The 24,133-nt window shown below is 49.9% G+C and overlaps 1 protein-coding gene across 9 annotated transcripts in view; it reads left to right on the plus strand.

Annotated features, from left to right (window-relative positions):
- ARSG (arylsulfatase G) overlaps nucleotides 1-24,133 on the plus strand; it is a 103,453-nt gene that overhangs the window by 56,580 nt on the left and 22,740 nt on the right. For 8 of the 9 annotated variants that reach the window (XR_006607016.1, XR_006607017.1, XM_013054503.2 and 5 more), the window contains 6 exons: nucleotides 3,940-4,127; nucleotides 8,140-8,187; nucleotides 10,040-10,151; nucleotides 12,711-12,848; nucleotides 20,070-20,266; nucleotides 21,189-21,269. Coding sequence is in view for 7 of the 9 variants with exons in the window: in XM_013054503.2 (XP_012909957.1) it covers nucleotides 3,940-4,127; nucleotides 8,140-8,187; nucleotides 10,040-10,151; nucleotides 12,711-12,848; nucleotides 20,070-20,266; nucleotides 21,189-21,269 (764 nt within the window). In the remaining 2 variants the exon portion in view is untranslated. The remainder of the gene's footprint in view (nucleotides 1-3,939; nucleotides 4,128-8,139; nucleotides 8,188-10,039; nucleotides 10,152-12,710; nucleotides 12,849-20,069; nucleotides 20,267-21,188; nucleotides 21,270-24,133) is intronic. The other variant, XM_045080939.1, reaches the window with a different exon arrangement.

Below are 24,133 nucleotides of genomic sequence, written 5' to 3' on the forward strand. Positions count from 1 at the left end.
TCATGGAGGGGAGCGTAAACATTACAGACTCCTAAGGCTTTCTTTAGTCCAGTTGGACCTGGAGGCCGTTTTAAACATTGTGTTTTAACCCCCTCTGTCCCAAGTGTTCCGGAGATTTGTGTGCTCAGAGAAGCAGGGATTGGTATGCATGTCCACATTTTCTTGTCCCAGGCTGGCCTCTGTGAGGGCACAAAAACAAGAAAATGTCCCCATGCTGCTCTAATCCTCCCCCTACGCTGACCCCCCAGAAAACATGGCCCTGGGCAGGCGGCCTGGGCAAGTGGCCAGTCTTGGTCGAGAGCCGCTGTCAGTCGGTTTGGGGGTCGCCACCGTCCAGGTGTGGGGTTAGGGCGGAGACCTGAGGCCCTAATGTAGGGGGCAGGTGGTGAGCCAAGCTCTGCGGTGTGTGGGAAGGAAGTATTTAAACAGGCCCTGCTTTCTGTGACCTCATCCCCTGATGTCCTCTCTTCATGACAATTCACATCACGATGCTTATGCTTGTAACCTCCATGCCAGCTCGTTATCTTTAACACTTCTGGCGAATGTGCCCAGCGGACCTCCCCGCCCCCCCATCAGACTTCCCAGTAATGTTTATGTTGAGGTTTGGTTACACTTACAATGAAGTTGCTGGGAAGGAAAGACCCCTTTCCCCCCCTCCCCTCTCCCCATCTTCTCTCTGCCCTTCCCCCTGTATTTCCAGAGCCCTGTTCTAGGAGCTGGAGATAAGCAGCTAGCAGCATGGGCCAAGCCCCCTTTGCCCGGAGCTGGCATGGAGGGAGGATGGCCCAGAATGAAAAGATACAAAAATAAACCAGGGGTTTATTAATTTAATTAATTAATTAATTAATTAAACCAGGGGTTTAATAATTGGGGTTGGGGTCAGTGCTACCATGTACACCCTAGGGTGCCCGATTAGAGGACAACAGAGGCCCTCTTGCAGGAAAACCGAGGAGGCAAGAAAGGCTATGCAAAAATCCGGGAGAGCGTACCGGGTGGAGGCTGACTTTGGCAAGGAGCTTGCACTCTGCAGACCCGGGAGAGGAGAGGAGAGGCACCGAGCCCTGCTCGGCTGTGCTGACCTGGTGTCTGTGGGCCAGTCCCTTACCCACCAGACCTTGGTCTTCTCTCTGCCCGGGGTGGTGGCTCAGCAGACGGACCCGCCTCCAGGCACCCTGGACACACGTGGTTCTAAGACGCTGAGCTTTATTTTAAGCTGCCTCTCCCTACCTTCCCTACCCTCCCGCCAGGCTCCAGCACTGACCTTGCCACTGCCTTGCTCATTCTAGACTTTGGGTTGTCATCCTTTTGAAACTTATACTATTATACATTAATTATTAACTTTTTAAAAAAGATTTTTATTTATTTATTTGACAGAGAGAGATCACAAGTAGGCAGAGAGGCGGGCGGGGTTGTGGGGGGAGCAGGCTCCCTGCTGTGCAGAGAGCCCGATGCGGGACTCGATCCCTGAGATCACAGCCTGAGCCGAAGGCAGAGGCTTTACCCACTGAGCCACCCAGGCATCCCAATTATTAACTTAAATATTAAAAATCTCAAACATAAAAGAAAGTGAAAAGAATAGTCACATAAATACCAGTATACCCCACCGTTATTAACAGTTTGCCATTTTTGCTTGCACTTGTTCTATCTGTAAATAGGGTGGTGTTTTTCCTGAGTCATTGGAAGCGTGCAGAGTGCTTCTTTATTATAAACATCATAGCATATATCTCTTAAGAATAAAAACATTCTTGGGGCGCCTGGGTGGCTCAGTGGGTTAAAGCCTCTGCTTTCGGCTCAAGTCATGATTCCAGGGTCCTGGGATTGAGTCCCGCATCGGGCTCTCTGCTCAGCGGGGAGCCTGCTTCCCCCTCTCTCTCTGCCTGCCTCTATGTCTACTTGTGATCTCTATCAAATAAATAAATAAAATCTTTAAAAAAAAAGAATAAAAACATTCTTAATGTAATAACATCCTTAGTGTAATAAAAATATATTCCTGATGAAATAAAAAATGTGATATACATAGACAACAGAAGATTATTCATCTGTAAAAAAGAAGGAAATCCTACCGTTTGTGACAATATGGGTGTGGACATTATGCTAGGTAGAAGGACTCAGACAGAGAAAGACAAATATTATATGATCTCAAGTGTATGGGGAATCTAAAAAATTCAAACTCACAGATGCAGAGAGTAGACTGGCAGTTGCCAGGGGGTGGGGGTGGGGGTGGGGGAAATGAGTGAAGGGCGTCGAAAGGTACAAGTTCCCCGTCGTGAGATAAGTAGGTTCTAGGCATGTAATGCATAGCATGGTGATTCTAGTTAATCATACTGTATTATATGTTTGAAAGTTGCTAAGAGAGAAGATCTCAAAATCCTCATAACAAGAAAAAAAATAACTCATAACTATGGGAAGTGATGGCCATTCACCAAATTTAGTGGTAATCACTTCCCAATATATACATTTACCAAATCATTATGTTGTACCCCTTCAATGAATACAGTGTTATATGCCAATACAACTGGAAGAAAAGAAAAAAGAACAAAAGCATTCTCCTACATGGCCATAATCAAGATAATGGACAATGATCATGCAATGTCATCTTATATTCAGTCCATATTAAATTTCCCTAATTGGCCCCCAAATGTGTTGTTAGCATGTTTGAGCTGGGATTCTGTCGAGGAACATATATGACATTTGGTTTGTCTCTTTAGTGTCCTTTAGTACAGAACACGCCCCTCTATCACATTTTTCCCTGGGATATTGACTTTCTGAAGACTGACACCAGTTGTCATAGAATGTGTAGACTGGCTTGTTAGATTATTTCCTTGTGGTGTCATTTAATTTGTTCTTCTATCAACTACATTTCCTATAACCTGGGAATTAGGTCCAGAGGTCTTAGATTCAGGTTAAATGTTCTTGACAAGAATCCTCGATGATATCAACTTGGTATCATCCTATCAGGGGACACACAAGGTCAGTTTCCCCATTATTAGTGACATGAAGTTTAATCACATTCCTTGATGATAGGAGAATGCCTAGACTTCTTTTATATTTCTCTACAGTGTCCAAAAAAGGTTGGACACTAAGTGTAATAGATACAGCAGGTTCTTTCTACTGGCTGTAGTTCCTCTATAAAGTCACTGAGAACACTGAATTAAGGAATACTGAAACTTTGCTTCCAGAACATCTACAGAGTTCGGCTTCTGTGAGCTTCTGGTTACAGCCAACAGATCAGCACAGAACCTTGTTTTATGTGTGTTTCTGTCTTAAAACATTTGATTTAATATAGTTTTTGATTCATTAATATTGAGATGGCCAACAGCACCGTAATGCATTCCTGAATGAAGCTTATCTAACACTTGTACTTTCTCTGTAAGGCACATCACATCTCTATAATGCTGAAGTAGTCAGCTCTCAGACCTATGTGTGTGGGCTATTTTAAACAGCAAAATCACCAACACAAAGCACAAAAAACGTAAAAACTATAGCACTCAGTAGACTGTGGAGAAGAGGACATTTGCTTGTCGTATGGGAGCCAAAACCAGGTCACCTTCGTCATCCTCGGCTAGGGATGCACATGTGAGGAAACAAAATGGTGTTTTGGGACATCTTGGAATGTCCATAAGTGAGGGCTTAAAAGCCATGCGTGTTGATTTTTGGAGATAACAGTTGGGCTTCAGTGAGTCCATGAATTTGAAATATGGAATCTTTGGATAAAGAGGATCCACTAAATATACTGGATCAAACCAATCTGCATGAGCTGTGTGACCTTGAATTCGTTGCATTACCTCTCTGAACTTTATTTTCCTAACCTGTCCTTTCAAGGGGTGGCCTTTGAGCTTTTCCCAGCACTGGAATCCTGGGACCTGGGTGGGAACTGAACTTCCCTTGGTTTGGCTGTCTGTGGACGGAAGGACCCCAATCCCTTTTCTTTCTGTGCAGGTTTGTGGATTTCCACGCAGCTGCTTCCACCTGCTCGCCCTCTCGGGCCTCCCTGCTCACCGGCCGGCTTGGCCTCCGCAACGGAGTCACGCACAACTTTGCGGTCACCTCTGTGGGGGGTCTGCCGCTCAATGAGACCACCTTGGCGGAGGTGCTGCAGCAAGCTGGCTACGTCACTGGAATGATAGGTAACACTGGAGCTCCGGAACCGGGGACCACCCCCCCCCAACCCTGCACCTCCTACAGCATTTCCTGCGGTGCCTGCCTTGTGTTTGCAAAGACCCAGCATGCTGCCTCTTCTGCTCCTTTTTGTTTATTTCTTGCTCTATAAGGTCGATAAGCTTTCAGCTATAAGTCATTGACAAGACCCTACAGGGAACTAAACCATATAGGGTTTCGGTTTTCCTCCCATTGTAATAAGCTGAGAGGTGAGTGATTGCTTTCATTGGCTCAGCTGCTGCAGGAAACCGTTTCTAAGTTTCTGCTCCGCTCTCCGTAGTCCGTTAGCTTTCGGCCTCATGCTTGTTGCTCCTTGGTTGCAAGAGAGCGGCCTCAGCATCATTCACCATTATCCGGCTTCAAGGAAGGGAAAAGCAAGAGAGCAGGTGCCAGGCCTCTACCAGGGAAAGACACGCCCACCCCTCCCCGTGGACATGCACTTTCATCTGATTGGTGGATTTGCATGGCCACGCCCCGCTGCAAGGAAGGCTGGGAAACTGGGCTTAGGACCCGGATTGGGGCGGGCGGTCTCTCACCTGGGAACCAAACCCGACATCCGTTAGTGCGGTAAGTGGGGGCACGAGGCAGCGTCGGCCACACTGTCCAGCAGCTTCCTTTCCTTTTTAAAATCTGTGTGGGATTCCGTGTGATTGGGAAGTTCCTACCTGCCCGGCCCTAAGTTTTTATTTGCGTCAGGGCAGGGAGATACCTTCTGAAGGGATGACGTCCGCCATCATCTGGGTGTGAGGAAACCGAGCTTCCGCCGCGTGAGGGGGCCGAGGGGCGGCTCACTGCCCAGCCGCGGTGTGTCGGCCCTGCGGGGCCCTGGTGCTTTGCTTCAGGGCTGGTCCCCCCTCCCGAGGCCAAGGCTGCTCCCCCCCGGGGCACCCTCAGGCTGCCGGGGCTGTTCTTCCGACTTCGCGAGAGCTGGTCCCGGGGGATTCCCGCCTCCCTCCTGCAAACCTCCCCGAAGTGGCAGGCGTGGGGGGGGGGCGTGGGGGGCGGGGCGTGGGGCCCCAGTTTCGGGGGTCGGCCCCGCCTCCTCCTCTGGAGCCTGACTTTGTTTTCTTTCTTTCTTTCTTTTTTTTTTTTTTTTTTAACTTTTCTGAATGATTTTATTTTATGTTTTGATGAAGCGTTCGAAGCTTCGTGGTTGACCCAGAGCACCCAGCGCCGCACGCATCCGTGCCCTCGTTCATACCTTAATACCCACCCCCGGGCTCCCCCGTCCGCCCACCCACCTCCGCTCTGAAACCCTGTTTGCTTCTCCCGAGTCCGGAGTCTCTCGGGGTTCGTCTCCCGCTCCGATTTCCCCGCACTTCACGTCTCTGCTCCATCTCCTGATGGCCTCCGTGGTATTCCGTATGCTCCACGGGCAAGGGAAGCCCTTGATCATTGACTCTCTCTGCTGGGCTTGATAATCTCCTCCAGTCCCGTCCATGTTGATCCCAAAGTTGGGTGTTCGTCCTTTCTGATGGGGGCGTCATACTCCATTGTATATAGGGACCACATCTTTATCCATTCGGCCGTGGAAGGGCATCTTGGCTCCTTCCGCAGTTTGGCGACCGTGGCCGTTGCTGCTATGAACACTGGGGTGCACATGCCCCTTCCTTTCACTCCATCTGTATCCTTGGGGTAAATACCCAGATGTGCAATGGCCGGGTCATCGGGTGGCTCTCTTTTCAGCTTTTCGAGGCTCCTCCGCGCTGTTTCCCAGAGTGGCTGCACCAGCTTGCATTCCCACCAGCCGTGTAACAGGGCTCCCCTTTCCCCACAACCTCCCCCAAGATTTGTTGTTGCCTGCCTTGTTAATGTTGGCGGTTCTAACTGGTGGAAGGGGGGGGGTACCTCAGTGTGGTCTTGATTTTCTTGATTTGACTCTCCCTGATGGCTCATGACGGGCAACATGTTTTCATGTGTCTGTTGGCCATTTGTATGTCTTCACCGGAGAAGTGTCTGTTCATGTTTTCTGCCCGTTTTTTTTTTTTTTTTTTTTTTTTGACTTGATTATCTGTTTTGTGTGTGTTGAGTTTGAGGCGTTCTTTATAGATCTTGGATATCAGCCCGGACCTACCTTTTTTTTTTTTTTTTTAAAGATTTTATTTATTTATTTGTAAGAGACAGAGGGAGAGAGAGCAAGCAAGCACAGGCAGACAAAGAGGCAGGCAGAGGCAGAGGGAGAAGCAGGCTCCCTGCGGAGCAAGGAGCCCGATGTGGGACTCGATCCCAAGACCCTGGGATCATGACTTGAGCCGCAGGCAGCTGCTTAACCAACTGAGCCACCCGGGCGTCCCCCGGACCTACTTTTATAGAAGGTCAGACTGGAGTGTGGCAGGCCCCGGTGGGAGGAGGTGCAAATTAGGTCTTTTCAATCCCTGCTGGCCCGTACCCTGAGGTATGCTCACTGTGAAGCCCCCATGCTGGGCTGAGTGTCCTAACTGGCTCCATCGCTTGCATCCGGGTCGGGTCGCACTAACAGCCTGGAAGCGTTTGGCCCTGGGGCTTTCTGACTCTACAGTTTCATGAGGCAGCAGGGGGCTGGGTGCTTCCTGAGCTGAGCCGGGTCCCACTTGCCCTTCCCTCTTCATGGCTTTGAACCCCAGGTGAACAACTGATTATATATCAACTGCTCAGCTGCTCCCCTCTCCCTTCACTGCTCATCCCACCATTTGCATGTTAGAGGATATCCAGCCATATCCGTGTGTTGATATCATGAACTTCCTATAAGCATGCTTAGGGGAAAAATTTAAAAAAAAAAAACAAAAAACCCACCAAAGGAATATCAAACCCCTTTGCCCCACCCACGCTTTACTTCTAACATTGGTCCACGGTCATGTATTTCTACCTAGTTGCGTACATACCTCTTGGGCCTCCTCTTAACCCCTTCTTGAGTTTATATTTCTGTGTCACACAATTGTACATTCTTACAATAATTTTAATAATTTTAGAAATAAGTTAAACACTTTAATTTTGGATTTCCACGTAATGCTTAATCCAAGCATTCTGCATAGTGCCGAAGCCATTTGCCTCTGCTTTCTGTTACATTTTTCCCCAAACCTACAGCGCAATTGCCAAAAGGGAGTAATAGACACCCATCTGCCCTTTCCCTAGATTTCCTGATTATTACCTTTTGTTGCATGCATTTGTCTCTAAAAGATAGTTTGGTGGTATTTTGTCAAGGCCAGGTAAATAATTTACTTAGCCACCCCCTACAGTTGCGCGTTTCTTTCTCTTACGTGCTGTTCAGTGCTGGCACTGTTTAGATCTTTGGACCGCATTCTTTTTTCTGTCCCTTGCCTTGTGGGTGGTTTTCCTAGGGTCTTTACTCTGAGCAGAATTATTATGTCCAAGAGTTCAACACGGTCAGAGCTTCTGCCACACGTTTCCCAGGCATTCTTCCCTAGCAAACACATGTACAGAGTGAGGAGCAGCCATGCATGACCAGGCCAGTCTCTCTGCAGGGGAACAGCCTCGGGAAGGGGGTGGTGGTCTGCCGTCCAGCCTCTGCGGGCTGCTGAGGGTGCTCAGAGAGGAAGATGATGAAAGTAGGAGGAAACCAGGCATCTCCAAGGCAATATGGGGCCCACGCTTGTCCTCTGGGTCTTTGTAGAGCCCCAGCGAGGGAGGTCGGAGCAGGTACAATGGGCACTGTGGGATTGCTGTGGGCACTGAACCCACTTTGAGGGGCAGAAGCCCAGCCCGCTGGCGTCTGTGGGCCCTCAGTGAAGGCTTGCCTTGTTTTTCTTTGTGTGCTTTCCTGCATAGGTCCTGAGTCATTGTTGCTTGCTTTCTGTGTCCCTGTGGACTCCCTCTCAGTCCCAAAGAGCGAGGCTTGGCTCTCACCCAGCATTTGCAGCCTCTCTGCTTGCCTTCTGTAAAGGGCAACACGGATGGAGGACTGCGTATGTGCTCAGCTCCCCAGAGGCACTGGGAATCCCCTTGGGGGTTCCCTCTGAAAGTCTCTCTCTTGCTTTCCTACAGGCAAATGGCATCTCGGACACCATGGCTCTTATCACCCCAACTTCCGTGGTAAGAATTCTTTGGGATACTTGTTCCCTGGGAAACAGAAAATAAAGATCTTGGTGTAGAAGGCTTCCATTAATGTTTAAGCCGTCCTGCTTCTGGGGGACACCGCTCCTGAGTTAGGATGTCTTCATTCACGGGGTCACTTAGGTGCAGTTGGGAGACTATGGCACCCCTTGGTCTCACATTGTTTTCTCCTGGCATCTTTCCTGGCCTTCTCCCACCTTGGTGCCTGCCAGCCCTTTTGGCTTTCTCGTCGCAAGCCCATCGGTGTCTACATCTCAGGAAACATTTGGCCCCTGGGAGATCCAGACATGTCCAGTGCGGTGGAAGTAAAAATTGTCCAGTGGGTTCACAGAAGCAGGCCATAAGGCCAAACAGGAGATGCCCCGTCTTGCCTTCTTCCTGTAGCTATTCACTGCCTTAGACTTTTGACTCTCTGACCTTGGGGAATAGGCCAAGATCCAGCTGCCTGAGCCAATTACCTGAAAATCAGTTTGCTGATTGATGAGTTCTCTGAATGTCCAATTCACCGAATTATTGATGGTTTTCCAAAGTTGTGGTTTGGGCCTCTGCTCTCCCCGTGACCTGCCTCCTCCTTTTCAGATGGGAACCCACAGACTTTCTCTTGAAGGTGACTTGTCATTATCTCAGCAGCTCAGGCTTCTCTGGGGTCCTTCCCTGAGTTTGCTTCCTGGCGGCTCCTGCTATTTTATAAGCGAAAGGGCAGGCTTTTCCTTAATGGTGGTTCTCGGAGTATTTTGTGGACTTCTCCACCCCTCACTCCACCCCAGGATCTCCCTCTAGCTCCATGGAAAGAGGCTGCTGTGCTCTCTGCTAGGTGTGGGGGAACGTATGCATCCGCAGATTTTTCCATTTGGAGAACAGCTTCGAGGGAACCGGCCAGCAACCAGCCTTCAGCCTCCGGCTCCCACCGGCCAACACCCTGTCCCACTCCTTCCTCCCCTCTGGTGCTCCTTCCCCCTCCTCCCTTCCCTGGTGCCTCATCTTTTTAGCTGGACTTCCCTAGCATCTTCCTTGTGTGCTTTGTAAGCAGTGGCAGGTAAAAGAAGTGAAGACCTGGCTTTTCCACTAAGAATGACCACAGAACTTAGTTTTCCCACTTGCGGTTGCTTCCTCCTTGAGAAATGAAGAGGTTGAACTAGATTTGGATGTCGAAACCTGGAGTCCTGTGCTGGGTGGGGGATGGCTCCTGAGACAGGAGCCCGCTGAGCAGGATGAGGTGGTGCCATTTTGGACTTGTGGTGTCTGCTGTTGGGACTGAGAAGAGAGAGCACCCACTATACATTTGTGCCCCTGGACCAGATCATCTCAAAAAGCCTGCTGGCTTGGGTACTCTGAGGTTTCTTGATTCCTGTCTCTGAGTTCATTTGTGTCTCCTCCTGCTTCTTATACGCCTTCCCCGATGTACTGTCCTGGTGCTCCTTTACCCTCCTTCAGATACAGCCTCTTTCCGTGTCCTCTGCATGTCTTCCCTTGCAGGCCCGTGGTTATGTCTGCAGTGCCATGCCCGTATCTGGTTTTCACCAGCTCCTTACTGGATGTGTTCCTAAGTGCACTGGCGATCGGAGGGGTGCCACACGTCTCTCCACTTCCTCCCACTCTGGGTTAACTCTAATCCCAAGATGTTTGGCAAAGCTAGTCTTACAGCCAGAACCCAACAAAGTGTTTTCTTCGCATACTACAAAGGGATATTAATCAAATCCTCTTTTAATTACATACTCCATAGCCCTGCAGTATTAAATCATGGAAAATTAAATTTTTGTCCTGGGTGTAAGAATGCAGACTCATAGAACAGAAGGCAAGTGGGGGTGCTCACCAGTTGCTTCTCTTCCAGGTTTTGATTACTACTTTGGAATCCCATACAGCCATGATATGGGCTGCACGGACACCCCGGGCTATAACCACCCTCCTTGTCCAGCGTGTCCACGGGACGATAGACCAGCAAGGTAATCCCATTCAAACAACTGGCAGTGGGCTCCAGAGCAAGGTGAAGTCCCCAGGGTATAGTCCAGTAGGTGTCAATTAGGAAGGCCACAGGAGAGATTTAAGTCAGTAAAAAAGAGTAGGTTTAGTGCAAATTTGCGTTATTTGCATGGAGTGTAAGCAAACTTTTAGCAAGGGTTAGGTCAAAAAATTATTTCATTGGAATTGTGCAGTTTCCTTGGATTGTTTAGCTCAGCTGGGAAGGGCCTGGTGCTGCCTTGGACTTACCCATGTGGGGTCTCGCTCTACCTCTGCCTTCTGGCTTCGCTGCCAGGCCACTCACCTGGCCTAGACACTGGATGTAAGAGGGCTAGAGAGAGGGAGAAGACACTCAAGGCTCCTTACAAGCTTCGCCACCCCCCGCCCCCTGGCAAAGAAACCAGCATCTGGCTTTGAAATGCCGTGCTGTCACTCTTCCGGATGCTTTAAAATCCTCTTCCATGGAATGGGGAAATGCTCAGGATACTGGTACATGAAAACAGCAGGAGCTAGCTCACAAGCAGTGTGCTCTTAGCTGCCTCTGTGTCCATAGCTTCACAGCCCAACTCAGAGGGAGGAAGCCCGAAGCACTAACAGTGGCTCATTCCCTCTGGTTGCGGGACTAAGGGGTTTTCATTTCGTCTTTCTTTCTCGTTATATTTTCCCAATATTCTGCAATGAGTGTGCGGTGTATTTAATATCAGAAAAATATGCTAGACTTTACTTAGGCAACAGAACAACACAAACCAGGTGTTCCTGTTTCTCAGCCCGCGAACAGCGGTTATTGATAAGGTGACGGGTGTCTGAGCCCCTGGGGAAGGCAAGTCTCCACTGGCTCATTAATCACACAATAGCTAATATAATAACGGCCACGTACTGAGACGTCGTCACAGTGTGGGCACCCTCCATGCTTATCCGCAATCCACATGACATTGTGCAAGGCAGGTATTTGGCCTGATTTTAGAAGTGAGGACCCTGGAAAGGGACAGGTAAGGACCCGCTTGCCCAGGTCACCCTGCAGCTGTAGGAGGTAGAGCTGGTGATTCCAATCAGAGTCCTCCTGAGTCCAGAGCCTGTGTGCCACTCAGACTGTGGTTGCTGGCCCAGCAGTGTGGCGGTCGTGTGTGCTTGTCAGAAAAGCAGGATGTCAGACCCCCACTCCCCCCAGGCCCCAGTCTGCATTTTCACCAGATGCACAGGGGATTGTGTGCACGTGGCAGCAGGAGAAATGAAGCTATAGCTCGTCTCTCTGCCCTCCCTACCAGCCGCCGCCCATGGGCCACAGTTGGCCGTATCGTGGCCTGCCACATGTCAGCCGGGCCCCTTTAAATCCATGTTAAATCGGAAAATAAAGGGTTGGCTTAGTGGGGGTGAGGTTGCGGGGGAAGGGGAGAGATTGTAGGTAATGGTGGAGTTGCCACAAATTCATAACAACATGAAAAACTTGACACTGATAGTGAGGTTAGCATTAGCATGCCTATTATGGAGATAATCCTTTTTCCCTTTTCCAAAACCTGTGGCCCTTGGCGATTATTTACCCCAGTCTGACTTGTCTCAAGCTTTTGGAAGGGAGTGTGTGTGCATTTGGTATGATGGGGGATTTTCTCCTCTTTCCAGTCCTTCCTGCCCCATGAGGACAGTTTCCCTCCCTGAGATGCCCCTTGTTCCCTCTTCTCTCCCCGTGGTTCCCAGCTTCTCTCCCGGTGCGCTGTGGGGTTTGGGTTGGAAGGCCGAGGGTTGATGGCATTGCTCATATGCCGGGTAGCGTGCAGAGCACTAACACTCAGCTGTCTCGTTTTGTCCTTTCAGGACCTCATCAGAGGGCGGGGGCACACTTGAGATAAGGAGAGTCAGGTTCTGAGAGCTTAGGTAACTCGCCCACGGGTCACGGCCAGAGTTATTACTCAGCCACTCATGTGGGAGCATTCATAGGTCGGTTCATCTCCAGCTCTAAGACCATAGACTTTGTTTTTTGTTCAGGAGCTATAACTGGTTTGACTCCCACTTTTTCCAGTGGCTAAAGCTTCTCCAAATTTTCCAAACATGGTTGAGATGTTTAAACTGTCCCCAGCTCCCTGGGTTACAATCAGATGTCAGGTCACATGAAGTCCCAACAGTTGACCTAGGAAAGCGCCCAGCATCGTGCCCTGTAGACAGAAGCCATCATTTAGGGAGGTCTGCGGAAGAAGCCAGGGATGGCAGCTATTGGTTGGCTGTGGGACTCAGCTTGAGTAATTTAGTTTGTCTGGACCTCAGTTTCTTTTGCAACAAAATGGGATAATGTCTGTAGCTCAGGGAAGTCTTTGTGAGCTTTGCAGAGTGGCCAGACTTGTCCAAGGAGCGTAAAAGTCTGTTAGAAGGAAAGGGAAGAAGGTATTTTATTGATTTTGTCCTGGAGGAAATGACAGATGGGAAAAATCATCTGGGGCAGATTATTAAGTGTTTTGTGTTCATGCACATCGCATCGCTGCATAAAAGCATTTTCTTTGACATGACGGCTACTTAGGTCATGGAAATGAATACCATCTGTGGTTTCCACACAGAAACCTTGAGAGGGACTGTTACACCGATGTGGCCCTTCCTCTCTATGAAAACCTCAACATCGTGGAGCAGCCCGTGAACCTGAGCAGCCTGGCGCAAAAGTATGCCGAGAAAGCTACCCAGTTCATCCAGCATGCAAGGTAAGAGCCCCCTGGCTCCCCGGGGCTGCCCCCTGACCCCCCACCCCACATGTCCCCTGGCCTCAGGGCCCCCGTGCTGGAGTTCCTTTGCGTAACAAAGATGGATGCGTGTCTGTTCCCTGGAGAACAGTCTCCCCTTTGATCTGCAGGCCTGGGTGAGAAGCTCTGCAGGTATCTTCCGAGAGTTCCTGGGAGCGTTCCCCATCCTGGCTCAGATAGTGATGTGTTGTCATTATCATTCTTTCCTCTCCTCTAAGCTCCTGGACGTAGGGCCCGCCACTGTGTTCTAGGCACTCAAGCATTTGTTGATTCATTAATTGGCAGGGTGGATTAGCTTCGTACTGCTGCGGTAACAAACGCACCGCCGGCTTACTGGCTAAAACAGCAGCAGTTTACTCTCCTCCAGATCTGGAAGCTGGACTCCCGTAATGAGTCCAATGGGGCTAAAATCAAGGTATCAGCGGGGCTATCCTCTGGAGGTTCTAGGGGAAGAATGTTTCTTGGCTCTTCTGTCTTCTCTTCCGGCTTAGGGCTCCACCATTCTCATCTCCCCTTCTATCATCCCTTTGTGTTCTTGTCTTCTGTAGTCAAATCTCCCTCTGCCTCCCTCTTTTAAGGACACTTGCAGTTATGTGTAGGGTCTTCCAGCTGAATCCAAGATCATCTCCCTATCTCCAGATCCTTAATTCAGTTTCACCTGCAACGTCTCTTTTGCCATAACATGTAACACTCGCAGATTCCTGGGATGGGACCCAAGATACCTTTGGGGGTCATTGTTCAGTGTAACACACACGGGCTACAAACTCCAGCATCTGCAGGGCCCTGGTAGCTTCGGAGGGAAGCAGGCTAAGTGTAAGGCATTAAGGAGAGATAGGGCTTATGGTGAACTTGAAAGCACAGGCCCCCTCTAAGGGAACATCTGCTACCTGCCTGGGTAGGTAGCTCTGGCTGCCTGGGGCTTCTTTAAGGAATGGGAGCCGAGACGATCAGATCCTTCTCTTTCACAAGACACATGAGCTACCTGGCCCATGTATGGAATCTCCTGATATTTAAATGTTAGAACTGACTCATGAAGAATAACAAAACACTGAAAGCAGAACCATGCCTCACCCCTGGGTGCGCACCCCCAGGCAGTGGGGTGCAGGCTTGTGCCCACTCCGGGTTGCCTCACCCCTCCCACCTCGGCCTCACCCGACCCTTCACAACTGCTTTTGCTCTGGCCTCTTCCGAGCCTGGGTGTGCTCAGCTCATCTTTCTCCCAAGACTGCAAACTCCTCCAGGGTGGTGGGATATCTTCCAGCAGGTTCTTTGGTATTCCCCACAGCCTTAGCCTAAGAAGGCAAGAAGAAACCTGTTGCATGCCTGTCTGCTTGTGCAGAATTAAAAATGGACTCCACCTGCAGATCACTGAGCATATCGGTCCTTGACTGTACAAGAATGGCCCCAACCCCTTGCTCAGCCACAGATTTTTCTGGAGAGCAGGACAACAGGCAGAGCAGAGGCAGTGATTTATTCCTAATTATAAAACCTCCTTATGGCCTAAATCTGGAGATAGCCTATTGGGGCTTCAAGGATCGCAGCTTAAAAGTTTTCAGGGCTTTCTGAGAAATGCTGGCTTTTTTCCCCAGGTAGCGGCTGATATGAAACAGGCAAGACCCTCTCCCATCTGGAGGGTTGAACACGTCTCTCTGCTCCTTGGAGCTTGGAGATGGTTCGGATCCCTGTGTCCCGGACAGGTGGATGCTTCATGGCTGGTAGGGACAGTTCAGTCCTCAGTGCTTGGGACAGCACAGAGCCCTCAGAGGAATGGCAGCCCGCCGGGGACGAGGGAGGAGCCCACGTGCTCTCATGTGGGCACGGTGCTCTTCGTCCACCAGTTAATCACTTACAAGACAGACAAATCCATGAACAACCTCCTTATCATATAAAAAAGGTGAAGCGTTTCCTAATTTATTAATTAGTTATTAAGTAAAAAGTCACATGAATCCCTTTGCCTTTTGACCTTATGGAAAAGAATCCTCAGGCGTGCTGATTTCTTTAGGATTTGACTTGCCAATTCATCCTTGATTTTTGGAACACCAGCAAGAAGGGGCCCCTAGATCAGCACTCCTCCACTGTGACCCTTGCCCCCAGGGCCAGGCCCTCCCCCACCTAGGCCTGTGTGTCAAAACTACTAGGAGTCACAAGAGTGAGGTATCCTGCTTCCCCATGCAAGAAGCCCTCCCGTGACTTCTGCAAAAGTTTCTACTTAGATCATTAGATGTATTTCGACCCCTGACCTGGCAGCATGCCCAAAGCTAACCCTTGATCTGGATGTTTCAAACAGCCCGGAAAGCTCTTAACTGACAAAAAAGAGAGAAGATGTCATAGGCTCCTGGGTCACGAAGCTGCCAGTCCTGTTGCCGCCCCGCCGTCTCAGGGTCTGGGATGGTATGCTGAGCCTGCATAGGGAATTCAAGTGTGCTGGGCCTAGGCATAAGCAACAGCTCAGGATATCTGAAATCAGAGTGAATAGTCAACGCGACAGAGCGTTCCTCATTCAGTACTAGGTCCCAGAGGGGCACGGGTGACAGACAAGCCCCCCTGCCTCTCTGGGCTGGAGCCAAGGAACCATATCAAAGTCTCGATTCCCTCCCATACTTGACTCCTTGACCCTCCCCCTGCATCACCCTCCCCCTGCTCGTCTGCCTCTCACCTTCCATTCACCCAGCGCTCAGCTGTACCCACCAACCCGGCACCTGCATCAGGGCTCCGGGTTCAGGAGAAGCTCATGCCCACTCCCCAGCCCCTTCTTTCCCCTCTCTCCTGTGCCAAGGCGCCGATGAATACAGAGTGAGGCAAAGAAGGAGCTAAGGAGCAGCTGGGCAGTGGGTCTGGAGTCGTCTTCTCCTGCAGCTTCTCCCTGGTGCTGTTCTGCCTGCCCCCAGTGGCCACCTGCACAGCCCACCTGTAGCCCCTGGGCTGTAGGCCTCACCGTCGTAGGGATCTCTTGCCTCACCCGAGACCCAGCTTGGTTCCCCCATGACACCGTCCCACAGCACCCTTGTATGTAGTTCTTCTCCATTACTGCTATTAATTTGTAAGTAATTATCTGATTCAATTTTTAGTTGCATTTTCCTCTCCTGTTTCCAATCCGATGTGAAGCTCTAAGAAGGTAGAAATCCTGTTATGTTCCTGGCTCTATCCCCAGTGCCGGGGGCCTATTTAGAACTTAATAAATATTCACAGAATGAGTGAGTAACGAGTGAGTGATTTTATCTCGCCCTAAAGATGTGCCATGTTGTGCTAGGGGTACAGACGTGAATTAGATCTGTCCTCGCTTTTGAGTGGCTCGCAAGCTAGTAGGGAGCAGATTTGTGGAAAGCCAACTTTCACCCAGTGTGTATCATCAATGCTGATGAGGACGGTGAGGGAGGGGGAAGACGGGCAGGCAGCAGGAAGCCATCCGTGATCTGGGAGCAGAGGAGGGGTGTTGGCTTTTGAGCTAAAACTTAAGAATTGAGTAAATGTTTTTAGGCAAGATACCAGGAAGTTACTGCCAGAGAGGAATTTCATGACCAAGTCACAGGAGGGCAGAAGGTGAGGTGTTTGAGAAGCTGGCCTATATAGGAAGAGTCTCTGGGCAGGAAGAAGGTTAGGGCCGGAAGGGACCCAGGTTGGGAATGGCCTCGAATGCTGGGCTGCTGGGTGGGGCTGCAGTGGAGCCCCCGTGTGCTTCTGAACAAGGACCTGGGTTCACGTCTGGCTTTGAGAACAGTGTCTTGAATACTGAAGCCCAGAGAAAGATGGAGAAATGTGGAGGCAAGTCCATTCCAGAGAGACCCTTTGTCCAAGCCGGAAGCCAACCAGGCAGATGCCTACCCCTCCCGGTTCCACCTGCAGGTCTGGCTCTCTGGCCAAGTGCATACTGGGGACCTTTTCTGAGAGGTCTTTCTAACTCAGCTCAGATGATGTTGTCCATAGTTGGCTGTCCTGGGTTTTAATCTGTAGCACGCCTTCGTGCCGTGCCCCATCCTCTCTCTCTCTCGGAATGTCCCGACGTCTGACTTTGTTTTTCTTCTCTGCTCACTCACTACTCCACTCGTTTTGCCACACCAATTATGTGTCCCCTTTAGAAATCTCTGAAAACAGAGACAAACAAACAGAAAAAAAAAAATCACCCTGAATGCCACACCCCAGACATAATACCCTTTTGGTAGATTTGAGCAAGTTCTTCTAGCCTCATTCTGTGTTGGTGCCTAAACATACATATGTGTGTGTGTGTGTAATATATATCAAATATCAAATACATGTATTATATATAATATATAATAAAATATGTAATAAGTATATAAATATATATTTAAATATGTCAAAAGACATAATCAGCTTTTCTTTTCTAGAAAGCAGCAGACTTCCTCCACTCCTTATGATTATATTACTGTTTTTATGTGCAACACAGCAGCGTACTGCAGGGCTGGCTTGGGGGATAGGTGCACCCAAGGAGTCAGCATGCATGGTTTCCGCATGATGCTGTCTCCCTGAGTTCTAGCGTGGCATCAGGATGTGGGTAAAGAGGTATACCCTGAGCACCACACATCATGTATTATTCAGAATTGTCAATAACAAGGCTATCATTAATTAACTATAGGCAGTTAACAATCACAGCTCTATTGGGGGTGGGGGCGGGGTGAAAGCGTCCCCATCGTAGAGATGACAGAAGTGAAGTTAATTGCCAAGGGTTGCACAGCCATGAAATAAAAATCCCAGGGATTTGGAGGCAGGGGTCCGGAGCATGTGCTTTCTGTCTGCAGCTTTTGTTTAGCCTGGCGCACGTCTCTCAGCCTCTGGCCTGGGGTGCTGACAGGACTTTGATTAAAGGTGGAAGCTTAGAGACTCATGATGGGGATGGGACAAAGTGTGGGCAGTGGAACCTCCCCCACCCCCCACCTGGTAAATAAGTAGCAACCAGCACTCTATGGCAGAGCAGGGAAGCCCTGATTTGGAACATTTGTCCATTTCTGTGGTGTGAATAGTCTCACATTGGCTAATTTCAGGCCACAAACAAGATGTCACCAAATGTGGATTTGGTAAGAGATGCGCTAAAGGACACGGTCAATGGCCTTGGCACCACACAGATGCAAAAGATAATCTCAAGGCATGCATAGTAGCAAAACATAGCGGAATAATCAGGAAGCGATAAATTGTAAGAATTTATGATTTCGGCTTCTTACATGATTTATTTCACTATAAGCTGATATCGTTTAATTTTTAATGATGATCATGTGTAACAACTAGCTTGCAAAATCTCTGGAGCTGGACCCCACTTCAGCTGCACACCACTGCCACGTGGTGTCTACCTGTTAGAAACAGGAGCCCCCTCTGGGTGGTTGCTGATCTCTGCCAGGGCACCTGGGGTGGCCGGTGGACTGTGGGCTGGAATTAGGCATTTAATTATTCTCTCAGCAGGATGTCCTGGCGCAGGACACAACCTATACAACTGTACATTATCATCCCTGGGAGAACAGGCAACAGACATGAAATCAGCACTAGCTGCCACCACATCCATCCACCAGGCTGAGCATATTCTCTATCTGTGCGGTCCAAGATGGTAGCCACCAGCCACCCATGGCTCCTGAGCATTTGAAATAGTTGGCTTGGATGACCGAAACACTGAATTGAATAGATAATATATATCATATAATATATAGAATTTTTATTTATGCCTATATAGTGATAAATAGACATAACATGAAACTGACCCCCTGAAGTGAACATTTCAGAGGCATTAAGGACATTCACATTGTTAGACAACCGTCACTGGCATCCGTCTGCAGAACTTTTTCTCACCATCCTAAACTGAAACTCTGTGCTCATTAGAAGCCAGTTTCCCCTTCCCTCCAGTCTCAGTGTCCTGCTTCCTAGCTCTACGAAGTTGACCATTCTCTGGACCTTCTCTAGGTGGCATCCTGCAGTGTTCGTCCTTTGGTGCCTGGCTTTTTTCACTTAGCATAGCGTCTTCAAGGCTCATCTGTACATTAGCTGGTGAGACAATGAATTCTTCATTTTATTTAGTTTTCATTCATTGAAATCTAAATAGCTGTACGTGAGACGTGGCTGCTGTATTGGGCGACGCGGCCCTAGAAATGTTGCCGAGAAACTGTCGGTTAAGATGGAGGCGAGGTCCTAGTCGTGGGACTTGTGTCCTGACTTTTATGCCTGTTGACAATGAGAGCTGAATACAGGCACAGTCCCGGGAGCCAGGACGCGGGGAACAGTGCGTTTGAGGCCGAGCTGGGGACCACTCAGAGGACTTGACATGGGCTGGTGTAAATTGGGCTAAGCTAATACAGGGCCATCGTGAAACTCTTATCTCTGGGGGGGGGCGGGGAGGGGGGGAGCTGGTGTAGAAAAGACCCAGGCTTCTGTCACTTCTCTGTTCCAACGTAATAGATCCCCTAAAAGACACCCTGCCCAGCAGGTGTGGTCTGTGGGGGCTCTATGATATTCCCTGCAGTTTCAGAAGGGGCGAGGCTGGATCCTGGTCCTTGCCTGGGGGTGGGCATGGGGGACAGTCAGGAAGCCAAGAACCTGGGCTCTCTCCATGCTCTGGAGGGGAATTGGTGGGGTTAGAATAGGAGCAGCCAGCACCTGGGCGTCTAACAGGGCCTTGTTCTAGAGATTCCCGATGCTCACATGTGCCCTTGAAATTGCCTGTGGTCAATGCGAGTCATCCACTCATCTCCTAGAAAGGGCAGAGGCTGGGAATGAATGTAAGGGCCTGAAGGTTGCAAAAGAGCAGAGACAGTTTTAAACTACATCTATCCTGGATTCTAAAGTGCAGCAGGTCAGCCAGATGGGAATTTGAATCCAGATTCTATCACTTGCTATTTTAGGTAACCTTGGGCAAGTCCCATCATCTCCCCGAGCCTCTGATGCTTCATCTGGGAAAGGGAACTTGAGGGTTACCACGACGGTGAATTTAGACAGCACGAATCACATTTAATAAGCTCCAAGTCAGTGACAGGGGACACTCACAATGATTACGAGGACTCCCAGTTTTTAACTGGCTAACCAGGTGACCTCTACCTTCCCTAGGAAGGCTGTAGACCGATGTGTGCTTCCTGAGCATAGGGCCGAGGGTGTCCTGGGGCTCTTCTCTGAGGCAAAGGAGAGCCACAGAGACCCTTGACAAGCCTGCGGAGCCTTCTGGAAAATCACCTCTTGGCTCTCCCATTTCAGCGCCAGCGGAAGGCCCTTCCTGCTGTACATGGGCCTGTCCCATATGCACGTGCCCTTATCCAGAACGCAGCTCTCAGCAGACTCACAGGGCCAGAGGCCATACGGCGCCAGTCTCCGGGAGATGGACAGCCTGGTGGGCCAGATCAAGGACAAAGTTGACCACACAGCGAAAGAAAACACATTCCTCTGGTTTACAGGTGAAGTAGTCAAACCCAGCCAGCTCACTGAGATCTAATGGATAACCCTGCCCACCCCTGCTCTGAAGAGCAGAATCCGGCTGAGTGATCCTTTTTCACGGGGCAGGGGGCTTGCTTTGAACTTGGCGTCCTGCTAGTGTTTTTTGGCCTGAGTGCCGAACACCTGCCCACTGGGGCCTCTAAGGCTGAGCCGCTGGAAGAGTTTGCAGAGAGCAGGTACCCTGCCGGCCTCTTCTGTATTGAGTTAGGGCCATCTGGCAGTGACTTTGACTTTGCAAACCTGTGTAGGCCTTGAGTGGTGCTCAGGTTCCCTCCTCACCGTCTTCCCAGTCCCAAAGACTCCAGTCACTACCGGTCACCAGGTCATATCTTCTGGATGAGTGGGCTGAACTAGAGAGCTGTAGAAAGGGCCTATCCAGGCATTGTGGGTCCTGGGTGCCTGTCTGGAATGGGGGCACTGGTTGCAAGCCCTGCTCTTGGGGCAGGCAGGGACTCGGGCGGGGACTCGTGCCGGGACTCTTTACCGTCTCTGAGCCTGTTTCCTCACCTACAAAACTGAGCTCACGGTAGGGTCTACTGCATACTGTGTTGGACGATCATGAGATATGTCGGGGAGGCACTGGGTGCCCCCTAGGCGCTCAGGAAAGAGCTGCAGGGCTAAGGACGGTAATAAAACTATATAAAAGATAATAGTATCTAAGATGAGAATGTCCCCCTGGGGCTAACTCGGGGCAGGGAAAGCCCACCTCTATGAGCGCCCCGTAGAGGCAAGCCTCTTATGACAGGTCATTCTTCAGGGGCAGGGATGATACATGTTTTTAGAGATTCTTCTCTGAGACAGGGTATGGGTCCAGGGAGAGAGAATTGGCAAAAGCATCCATGAGCCTATCAATCGCTACATGTTGCTTCTTTTGGTTTCCAGGAGACAACGGCCCGTGGGCGCAGAAGTGTGAGCTGGCAGGTAGCGTGGGTCCCTTCACTGGATCGTGGCAAGTTCATCAAGGTAGGGACTCAGCTGGGATTGGCGCCTCATACTGGGGATGCTGAGCCCAGGCTGGCTGTGGGGTCTGTCTCTGGGAGGATCTGCTTCTCTGCAGGCCTTCTGGCTGGCCATCATTACGAAACCCAGAAAAGCTGTTCACCAGCCACCAGCTCCTGGGGAAGAAATCAATAGAGAGATGAGAGTTTCTACTGAGCCTGGCCACCCCACGTCCCACCGCCCTGGACTCCCTTGGGATGGGCCCTCAGTCCGACCTTCCAACAAATACGCTTCACCTTGACTTTCATCCCACTGCCCCTGCTCGTCCTCTTTCCTTTTTTATTTTTTTTCAGTCCTCCGTCCGTCCATCCAACCAGGGATTCATTTCATCCATTCAGGAAACATTCAGGGCATAAATATGCAAGGTCTTTATACACATTATCCCTAACACCTCTATTTACATATGAAGAAGGAGAGCCTCAGGGAAGCTAATAACTTGACCAGGGTCACACATCTTGTGGGGGGGCAGGCTTGCTCCCTAGGTTCAAGTCAGTGAGCTGCCCACTGCATGACACTGCCTCTTTCCACTTACACCTTCCTCAGCGCCCTGCTCAGTGCCCATGTGCTCTGGGAAAGCTGCCCTTCAAGGACCTCCCTTTCTAAGACAGCTGCTGAGCTGGGGACAGTTTGGCAGTAAGGACCGAAGGCTTGGAAAATATGCCTGCTGATGCATCAGTTCTTCCTGATTAGCCAAGTGCACAGTAATAGATGTGAAAGGATGGTCATCACATGGGTTTTTTAAAAAAATAGTTGGACTTTACCCAACTGTCCAGCGAGAGAAGAGTGCTTAAGGAAATGGTGATAAGCACATTTAAGGAGATTCTCGGGAACTGCTGGAATGATGCATATTATTGACCTGGAAACACTTGTCTTAAATACTCCTCAGTGAGTAAAGCAGGTTACAAAGCAATATATAAAGTTTGATTTTATTATATGAAAACAAGCATACTAATCCTCAGGATCAGTCTTGAGAGAGGTATCAAAAGTTAACAAAAAACTACCTTTGGGTGGGGGACGGAGGGTTTATGTGTGATTTTTTTTTTTTTTGGTATAACAAACTGGTCTTATTTGTGTCCTAAATAATTAAAATAAATCTTTTTGAAGGCTGTTATATCCAGGAGATTCAGAGGTGGGCTTGGGGGATTCCCCCTTCCCCAGGCTGGGCTTTCCCACTGTCCAGCCTCCTGGGCTATGGCTTCCACTGTCTCCAGGGTCAGAGGACACAAACTGCTTTTCCTGTTAGTCTGGCAGAATATCTGTAGTTCCCTAGAAGCTAGAATGTTTGCGTATCTCATGTCTGGAAGTGCGACCATTGTCACTTTCAACCTGCTGTTGGTCCAGTCAGATCCCCGGAGAACTTCACAGGTGACGTGTCTGTGGCCAGGTCTTGTGCCTGGAGCCTCGAGTTGGGGGTCAGGAGAACTGGGTGCCCCACTCCCTCCCCATTTGGTGATGGGTCAGCTTCATTTTCACCGGTTGTTTCTCTCCAAACGTAGCAACCGCTTTGACCAGTCTCATTCAGGAACGCTCTCCAGAGAAATGGGCAGAAAAAGCTGCCAGGCCGAGAGGAGGGTATAAATGTGCCTCGTCCTTGTAGCAGTAGGCTAGAGAGGTGGGGCGGGAGCCGGGAGGGGTTTGCGTTAGCTGATTGTAATTGCTCCTCTCGCAGGCCAAGGCTACTGGCTGCAGTGTTTAGTTGGAAAGCCTGAACGAACCTGGAGTCAGGATTCTTGAGGGTAAAATTCCAGAAGGCTATGGAGATCTTGGCTGGGGCGGCTCGGCCTACGTCAGTATGTGGTTCCTCTGGAGATAGCTCTCCTTTCCCTAAGAAGGTGACCTCTGATCTCCTATCTAGACCAGCCTTATCTTGTCTCTCTCCCCTTTATGAGACAGTTTGGAAATAGTGAGTTAGGTATTGCAATGGGGCATGGGGCTCTCTTCTTTGAGGAAAGTTCTTTGCCCCGTGAGAAACACAATTTTGAGGGGGGCCTGGATGGCTCAGTTGGTTAAGCTTCCAGCTCTTGGTTTTGGCTCAGGTCATGATCTCAGGGTCGGGGGGATTGAGTCCCGTGCCGGGCTCTCTGCTGACACAAAGGTCAACAATGCACCTGACTTTAAGGAGGGACGGTCTGGAGTAGTGTTTCCCATATTTTAATGCGCAGACAGTCCCCTGGGGATCCTGCAGTTCGGACTCAGCAAGTTCGGTGTGGCCACGGACATGTTGCCTTTCTAATAGGTTCCTAGGGGACACTGAGCTGGCTTGTCCAGGGATCAACTCCTGGAACCGCCAAGCCTGAATATCCATGCGGAAACCATATGGGCCTAGAACTTTCAGATTGAGACCAGTAGTTGCCAGACTGTGGTCCCAGACACGCAACAGTAGTGCAACCTGAGAACTTGTTAGATGCGTGAGTTCTAGGACCTCACCCTGGACCTACTGAGTCAGAAGCTCTGGGGTGAGATCCTGGCAATCTGTGTTTTACTGTGTCCTTCAGGTGATTTTTGATGCAGATGAAAAATCGGAGCCCCGCCTGTCGAGAGCTACCCTTTCTCGTATGCCAGACACCCTGGCCACACTTCAAGGTCTCGGAAGCCACATGTGGCTGGTGGCTGGTGGCTGCCATATTGGATAGTGTGACTAGAGAACATTTCCGTCACTGCAGGCAGTTCAGTTGGACTGTGCTGGGAGCCTCCACTGACGCGGGAGATTATAATCCTGGATAAGGACTCCAAGAGAAAGGGTAGTGCAAGGGCATCTCCCTCACCAGGGAGGAAGACAAGAAGAGTTTCCCAAGTGGTTTGAGTTTCGAAGAATGAGTAGGCCATAG

The sequence above is a fragment of the Mustela putorius genome, unplaced genomic scaffold, assembly GCF_011764305.1.
Source record: "Mustela putorius furo isolate JIRA1106 unplaced genomic scaffold, ASM1176430v1.1 tig00000487_pilon_pilon_pilon, whole genome shotgun sequence".
Lineage (NCBI taxonomy): Eukaryota > Metazoa > Chordata > Mammalia > Carnivora > Mustelidae > Mustela > Mustela putorius.